The sequence below is a fragment of the Schistocerca cancellata genome, chromosome 1, assembly GCF_023864275.1.
Source record: "Schistocerca cancellata isolate TAMUIC-IGC-003103 chromosome 1, iqSchCanc2.1, whole genome shotgun sequence".
Taxonomy (NCBI): Eukaryota; Metazoa; Arthropoda; class Insecta; order Orthoptera; family Acrididae; genus Schistocerca; species Schistocerca cancellata.
This window is the reverse complement of record NC_064626.1, coordinates 585,701,900-585,710,709: the sequence shown is the minus strand read 5'-3', so window position 1 is coordinate 585,710,709 and position 8,810 is coordinate 585,701,900. Positions and strand designations below refer to the sequence as shown.

Genomic DNA, 8,810 nt, shown 5'->3' with positions numbered 1-8,810 from the left:
AGTTCTTATCTCCATTAACACTTCCGTCAGCAATCGAAACAAATTCGGTTTTGGACTACGTTGATGAAATTGGAAAAGCAAGGCCATTTAAACTGCTTAAAAAGGTATAAAGGCTTTCGTTGAACGAGAAACAGAATTGCCAAGGTGAGCTGTTTCGACCAACATATTTTAGTTAAAGTCTCATTCATTTACAGACTGAAAAAATCACCTCAGTAAATCAATCGATTGGCTAGCATGAGATAAACCTTCTCTTGCTTAGAGAAATCGTGCATTCTACGTCAGAATTCACATCGGACAGGTCACAAATGTGCACGTCGGCCAGACAATGGTCGAGTGAAACGCTTCATATCACTGGACGCACAAGTTTGCTTTCACGCGTTCTGAACGTCTTCAAAATATTTAGAGCATATACTGTAAACATTTTGGGAATACACCACTAGTACAAATAAGGAACACAATACGCTTGGATTTGAGACAGGGCAGTTTGATAATAACGCGTGGTGCAAATGTACACAACATAAATGACGCGCGATAACACAATAACTTTACAATGTGTAGCATTAATCAGAAGCTGAAATAACGGTGTAACTACTCAATCCGCTAAAGGCCACATGGTTCTAGGAAACACAACTACGTTTCCATTTTGAGTAGTCATTTACTCTGAAAAGACAAATTAAAAACAGTAACCCACAGAACAGATGATTCCTAATCGCAAAAGGTAAGAAAAAAATAAATAAAATAAGAACAGCTTGGTGGTGGCACATATTCTTACAACCAAGTGCCATCAAGCGACCGCCTTCGACCCTGCTGGAAAGTATTCCCTGTCTTCTTCAAAGACCAGTATCTGAGTAAAAAGTTGACGTAGACCTCACAAATCATTTGCTTGGACAGTCTGTCACTCTGTGTTAACCGTTAGCGCTGCTCGGTGTCTTTGACAGAAGTCTGGTTACGGCGCGTTTTTACAGTGGACAACAGAACGAAGGATAATTTTTTCGAATCGCAATGATTCCCAATTGCAGCACATTAGTTTGAAATTAGGTTCAAAGGTGCGTATGATCTTCCTCTCTAATGGTGCAAACGCGTGGCGCCCTGCTACGTCATTCTCGCGCTCGACGGCGCTTCAGACTGCAAGAAGTCAACACAAGCTGAAAAAAAAGGGCCACAGCTAAGAAGCTCATATGTAAGGTGAGTTAATGATGTCACATTGGTACTTCACCAAAATTCTGCCCAACTCCACCGCGGACGTGTCACTCTATGAGGAAGGTGTCGCAGTATTTGTTGCAGTAAACGCAACAGAGTAATGCACAACCACAGTCACGGAAAACATTACGAAAAACGTACCAAAAAAAACCCCTCTTGACACTGGGAATCATTTCCTCAAACGCATCGTGTGAAGTATAAATAAAATACTGACCATTAAAATTGCTACACCACATAGATGACGTGCTACAAACATGAAATTTAACCGACAGGAAGTAAATGCTGTGATATGTAAATGATTAGCTTTTCAGAGCATTCACACAAGGCTGGTGCCGGTGGCGATACTTACAACCTGCTGACACGGGGAGAGTTTCCAACCGATTTCTCGTACACAAACAGCTGTTGACCGGCGTTGCCTGGTGAAACGTTGTTGTGATGCCTCGTGTAAGGAGGAAAAATGCGTACCATCACGTTTCCGACTTTGATAAAGGTCGCATTGTAGCCTATCGCGATTGCGGTTTATCGTATCGCGACATTGGACATTGCTGCTAGGCGCTACAGACTGTAACCGCGCGACCGCCACGGTCGCAGGTTCGAATCCTGCCTCGGGCATGGATGTGTGTGATGTCCTTAGGTTTGTTAGGTTTAAGTAGTTCTAAGTTCTAGGTGACTGATGACCTGAGAAGTTAAGTCCCATAGTGCTCAGAGCCATTTGAACCATTTGACATTGCTGCTCGCGTTGGTCGAGATCCAAAGACTGTTAGCAGAATATGGAACAGGTGGCTTCAGGAGGGTAATGCGGAACGCCGTGCTGGATCCCAACGGCCTCGAATCACTAGCAGTCGAGATGAAAGGTATCTTATCCGCATGCCTGTAACAGATCGTGCAGCCACGTCTCGATCCCTGAGTCAACAGATGGGGACGTTTGCAAGACAACAACCATCTGCACGAACTGTTCGAGGACGTTTGCAGCAGCATGGACTATCAGCTCGGAGACCATGGCCGCGGTTACCCTTGACGCTGCATCACAGACAGGAGCGCCTGCGATGGTGTACTCAACGACGAACCTGGGTGCACGAATGGCAAAACGTCATTTTTTCGGATGAATCCAGTTTATGTTTACAGAATTATGAGGGTCGCTTGCTTGTTTGGCGACATCGCGGTGAACGCACATTGGAAGCGTGTATTCGTCATCGCCATACTGGCGTATCACCCGGCGTGATGGTATGGGGTGCCATTGGTCACATATCTCGGTCACCTCTTGTTCGCATTGACGGCACCTAGAACAGTGGACGTTACATTTCAGATCTGTTACGACCCGTGGCTCTACTCTTCATTCGATCCCGGCGAATCCATACATTTCAGCAGGATAACGCACGACCGCATGTTGCAGGTCCTGTGCGAGCCTTTCTGGATACAGGAAATGTTCGAATGCTGCCCTGGCCAGCACATTTTCCAGATCTCTCACCAATTGAAAGCGTCTGGTCAATGGTGGCCGGGCAACTGGCTCGTCACAATACGCCTGTCACTACTCTTGATGAACTTTGGCACCGTGTTGGAGCTGTATGGGCAGCTGTACCTGTACACGCCATCCAATCTCTGTTTTACTCAATGCCCACTTGTGCTAAGGCCGTTATTACGGCCTTGTTATTCTTGGTACTGACTTCTCAGGATCTATGCACCCGAATTGCGTGAAAATGTAATCACCTGTCAGTTCTAGTATAATATATTTGTCCAATGAATACCCGTTTATCAACTGCATTTCTTCTTGGTGTAGCAATTTTAATGGCCAGTAGTGTAAAAGAAAATCATCACCGGTAGCAAAAAAGTTACGCAGGCTTTCACTAACCATTTCTAACGAATCAGTTCAGGTACTCAGACTATATTCTTCCAGTGTTTCATAATGAGAGTCCTCAGCGACTCTAAAGAAGCTTTAAGCATAATGTCAAACATTTTCTAAGCTTTTTCTCGCTTGGATGCCTAATTTCACATATTTTACACATTTAACTTGTTTATAAATTTATCAGACGTCTGAAGTTTGTTTGGACATGAGAGTTTGAATCTTTTAGACAGTCGGGGCTTTACAGGAGCGAAGCTAAAACAAGTAGGATTTTATCCATTTCCTAGCGAATTTAGTTATGTTTGTTTTAAGTAAAAAAGACATACAAAAACTTGGATGTTTTTAACGGAAACCTGGTGATATCTTATGCGTTGGGTCCTTTCAATTGCAATAGTAATGAGAAAGAGGTACAAAAAATGTCCAGAATAAATGATGCGTCGTTAATGGCTGCAGGGCTGCTACTTAGGCTTCCTGCAATTAGATGCTGATTTAGGTGTGGGGAATTCTCACGAGGCTCCGTCTAATTCCATGTCTGGAGGAGATCGATGAGCCGGATACCGCCACGTCAAGGGGGCGAAATGCCGTAAGATGGGAGGTGCGAGGTGTGAAGCATTTCAACGCGCCCAGGCGTGGAGCGAACGACGCGGCGAGAGGGCTGTCTGCGACGCTTGGTGGCCGCGCCGACAGGGGGCAGGTCGGTCGCGGCACGGCGGCTGTTGTCGGAGCGCGGCCGGCGTCAGTGTTGGCTGCGGAGGCCTCCTGGCAACCGGTGGCAACAGCAGGTGTTCAGCCGCGCGCAGATACTCGCACCTAGCCACGTCACCGCGACAGGCTCAGGGGTGCCGTACGTGACTGACGAGGGAACATTCCAACATCATTGTTTGTAGCTCCGTCAGTTCATACACTACATTCTGAGCACTGACTTTTACTTTCTACCATTCACTTAGTGTATATCATCAATGCGAGTCGAAACGGTATTATTCCGCTATAATTTGTTTCCTTTCCATGGTACAGTGATGAAAATAATGTTGCTCTCAGCAAAGTCGTTTATTTGGTGAATATTTGAAGAACAGATATGGTGACAATGGGTTGGTGATGACACGTCGAACCATGGACCATTTTAAACTGCTACTGCTGACGTTGCAGCTACTGTTGCTTCCTTTCCTGCTCAGTGGTGAGTTATGTTTTATAGTGTGTAGGCCGTCCAAGCTGTCCTAGATAAGCAACTGTCGCATACTTCTTATCCATTTGGATTAGAGCTCGGAAAGGACTTATTGTAAGGAATGTTTTTTAAAATTTCATTTAGAAACATGTCTCTGAAAAACAATCAGTAACATACAAAATTGCAAGTCATCGAGAGATTGTATCCGCTTTCACTGTAGGCTGTCAGACAACTGTAGCCATGAGGACAACAACAAATTGCTAATTATGAGTGCCACCTTTCTCCCCTCATCGCTCGTTGGTGATGCGTTACGAAACTGGTTACAGCACTGTATGTATTTACGCTTACAAATATAATGTTGCTTGCGGTATTAGCTGTAGGAAGCGAGTCATTCGATGTCGGTGAATCCTGACAAACATTGTTTGGATGTAAGTAAGTGCCACACAAGATACTGTACAGAGTGTGATTGGTGGTAACTTTTTTAACCGTGTCATGTTAATTCCTTCGTGTTCTACTAGTAGATGGTGCGTTGGTAGGACCACATTCTGTACACTTCTCTATAAGTCCAGATTTTTATGATCTTACTACCAAGATTACTACACGATATGTGTTTGGGAGTTAGCAATTTTTTCGTGGTCTGTAACGGAACACAAGATTTAGGAATTTCTTAGTAAAACTTCGCTTTATGTAAAATGTTCCCACTCTCACAAGTAGTAATAACTGGTAGGATGTGTGTTTTGCATGTAGCCGCCGTCAGAGGGTAAATGACATGCACTTGAAATTTTAATAAATCTCTATGTGGCATGTACCTCTTGCGAAGGTGGATTTCAGTGTGTGCTGAACTGCAATTAATTCTGAACTGATCTTGTATTATGTTCGTTAGCTCGGTCTGATTGTTCATCGATGGTGTAAAAACCAATACAAAGGCTTCCCGCGTAGTGTATAAATGAGTTGGTTTCGATCTCTAGTTTCGTGAGGATTTACTTGCACTACTTTCGTTCACATCTTTTATGTGTCTTTTACTTCTGCGTGTGCTTGTCGAAATTTGTTCCGCAGAAGTAGGTCACACAGCTTCTTCATATACATGCACCACATGTGTGATGTAAATCTGGTACAGTAGTGTTTGGAACTCTTACTCACTTTACAGCACCCTATTAGCCTACTGAACTGCATGTTGTTACCGAAGTACAAAGGACGACGCTTATAACCAGAAAATTAATATAGACCACTGGTTTGTGTATTAAAAGATACATTACAACAGTGTCAGCAGTGACCGATAACTATATTTTCAGTGTCATTATTGGCTTCGTTGATACTGTTGGAATTTGATTCTGAAAAATTACTGTTAGTAAATAAAATATAGTTTCAGACACAACAGGTGTTTTTCATGGTAGGAAATAACATGTGAAAGAAATGGAAGAGGACGATTTCATATAATATCAAGGTTTTTGAGTATTAGTGTCTTGATAACAGACGATTTTTATCCCCCACTACCTTTGTATGTAAATGTATTCTTTCCTAAGTTTAGGCTACGCTCGGTGTGTAGTAATACCTATATCAAGCTGGGGAGACAGTAAGATATTTTAACATCGGTGAATTTTATTGCAAACATTCAACTAAGCATTTTTCTTGAGTACGTTTCCCAGCCGTTGGCTACTACTAGCATGTTTGCAACACTGTGTGTCTGCAGCGTGTGTTATCCCAGAGAGTGTGAATAGTCTTCGCTACAGTTGAGCATCGTAACGCTACGTTTGGCTTTGCAAGTGGCTATTTGTCCTCCATTGACTTTCTTTGTAGGAGAAGTTTGTACTTGACAAATTTCATATGTGCTCTTCGTACTAGTAACGACAGTGACCTGATGGTTTTGTTTCCCAACCATGACTCTTCGTTGCACTGAAATGGATTCACAATGTTAATTCATTAATACACTACCGTTTGCGGAAATTGCAACACCAAGAGGGAAATGCATGAATTAAATTAAAGTATACCATATGTTAGGTACATGACAAGTAACAAATAATTACCTTATCAAATCTGTACATGTCCTTTGAGCCCTACAATTCAGTATGTCGTGTGGCAACATGCACTGAATTTAGAACTGCTATACGCCGTGGCATTGAATCAATAAGGTTCTGAATAAGTTCCTGATGGATTTCCCTCCACACAGTTTGTATCCGGGCCCACAAATCCGTGGCACCAGTTACAGGAGGACCGTGACGCACCAGGTGCCGACCAACCATGTCACAGACATGGTCGATGGGCGACATGTCTGGCGAGCGTGGAGCGCAGGGGAGCAATGGCACCTGTGACTCTTCGAAAAAGGCCTGTACATTCCTCGCAACATGTGACCGGGCATTTTCTGTTGAAACGTAGCCTGTGGAGATGCCTGTAGCAGGGGAAGTACCTAAGGCTCCACATCCACCGTTGGGTACCGGCTGCTGTTCAAAGTGCCCGCAATATATACGCGGCGAGATCGGTTGTTGCAAACAACGACGCCTCAAACCATCACACCTGGTGTTTATCCGCTATGCCGCTCCACAATGCAGCCCTCCAGGTTGCGCTCACGACGGTACCGCCGGACACGTATGCGGCCATCACTATAGGACACGTTGAATCGGGAGTCATCCGAAAAGATTACATGTTGTCACACAGCACCCCAGTGACGGTGTTCAGGTGCTCCTTGTGCTTCTGGACAATGGAAGCCGATGTAATGGCATGCGTGCAACCAGTCCAACCGGCAGCAGACGGCGACGAACTGTCGATGCAAACAAGTTCCCCTCTGTTGCAGTGGTCCAGCAACGAGCCAACACTGAATGACGCTTTACGGTCCGTAATGGCCATATGGACAAGATGACGGTCAGCCCGTGCTGTGGTCATATTCCGTGGTCCACTTCCCTCTCGTCGCTGCGTACGTCCTTCCCCTATCCATCGCTTCCACACACGCATCACTGTCGTACCAGCATGCTCTATGCGAGCCGAAATGTTGCGGTATGACAACCGCGTTTCCCGGAGACCGATCATTCTGCCCAGCTCGAGCGAACTTACCTGCCCATATGGCTCCCTTTGACGTCGACGAGGCATACTGGAACTCACTGTATTGTTTCCAAGCTGTGTGACAGCTCTGCACCGACTACACTAGGCGCAAAAACGACCCTGTCGGACCGACACGAGAGGGCTCTGCTCGGTCTACGTGTACACCATCTCGCTGCAAAACGTATCACCTATTGCTTGCACACCCGTCGCACTTGCACCAAAAGTGCCGCTATTCGGGTATTTCCTCCTCGGCGCTGCACTTTCGACAAACGGCAGTGTAAATGGGGCAACCAGTGTGATAAAATTTGTGTTAAGATTATGTGATACGAAGACTTTATGGTACATGACAATGAATTGCCTTTAACCACTGTAATAGTAAGTATGTGCGACAGATTCTAGCCTTAGTAGAGTGGACAAAAATGAGTTAATAGTTCACATTCATTGTGGGAATGTAACTTGTAGTGTGAATTTTTATTGCTTTGAAACATTTTAACATGTTAGCTTTTTAAAATTGTGTTTCACAGTTTTCCCAAAGGACGTTTTGTTATAAATAACCGTCACGACCTGATAAAAGGTTTCATTTATATTACTCTATAACTGTTTCCAATGTTGGGGTCATTGTCCGGTACGACTGAAAATCTTTCATGCCGTATATCCCCAACGGTATCATCTACCAGATTACGATCTCAAAGTTAAACTAATTGCACCATAAGAAAAATATTTTTTTTTATTTTTCGTGATCGCTATTTACAACAAAATGTATCTGATCATGTGGTTCCCATAAATATGTCACTAAGCTTTTTACAATGCCTTTATAACTTAAAGACTTTATTTTACGGACACCTCTTTCTCACCAAATTTTTTGGCACGTCTTCTGTTGTGCGAGGAGCAAACAGTCTTGAGGGTAGCCGATCCACATGAGTCGAAATGTGATTTCATGCTTGGACTGAACGCGAATTGTTGCTTTACGGCGAGAATACTGATCTCAATCGAAGGATACGTTAATTGCGGTAAATTCTGACGTTCAGTCACTACCGTCTTACAAAGCTCTGAAGAGGTGTCCCATACTGAGCGTGTGCTACAATAAAATGAACTAATAATCGCTTCCAACAAATAACGTCTCATAGGTACCCTTAGGAGAAGCCAATAAAACTATTCAGACCTTCATTGGCACGTAGGAGGCCTGAGATGATCCCCAGAGTACCAAATCTTCTCCACATTATCATATCGGTCTCCAGGCTTGTGATGAACTAAATTACAAACCTCGCGGAACTGAGCTACTTGAAGGAGATGGACAACGGAACACCTGAAATGAATCCTGAATCAATTGCGTCGAGTTCGAGGATTTGTCTGAAGCCTGAGTAACGTCATAGGTGAATGTCGCGGTGGTCAGCTACGACTTAGTGTCCCATGGGTTCCGTTTGGTCTTGATTGGTTGGTTAATGGGGGGTTATGAGACTAAACGTTTGGCCTTCGCTCGGTCGTGTTTTGTGTGTTATGAAGCCTGGATATGGGGCGTCTCTCATCGCTATTGAAATTCTTTTGAGGGATTTACAATATCTGATAATGAACCAT

General features: G+C 44.1%; 1 protein-coding gene across 1 annotated transcript in view; it reads left to right on the top strand.

Annotated features, from left to right (window-relative positions):
• Positions 1 to 3,792: 3,792 nt before the first annotated feature.
• The window catches only part of LOC126161897 (zwei Ig domain protein zig-8-like), a 208,473-nt gene continuing 203,455 nt past the window's right edge, over positions 3,793 to 8,810 (top strand). Inside the window, exon 1 of the mRNA XM_049918051.1 lies at positions 3,793 to 4,214. Within this exon, the coding sequence (XP_049774008.1) occupies positions 4,136 to 4,214 (79 nt within the window). The 5' untranslated portion in view covers positions 3,793 to 4,135. The remainder of the gene's footprint in view (positions 4,215 to 8,810) is intronic.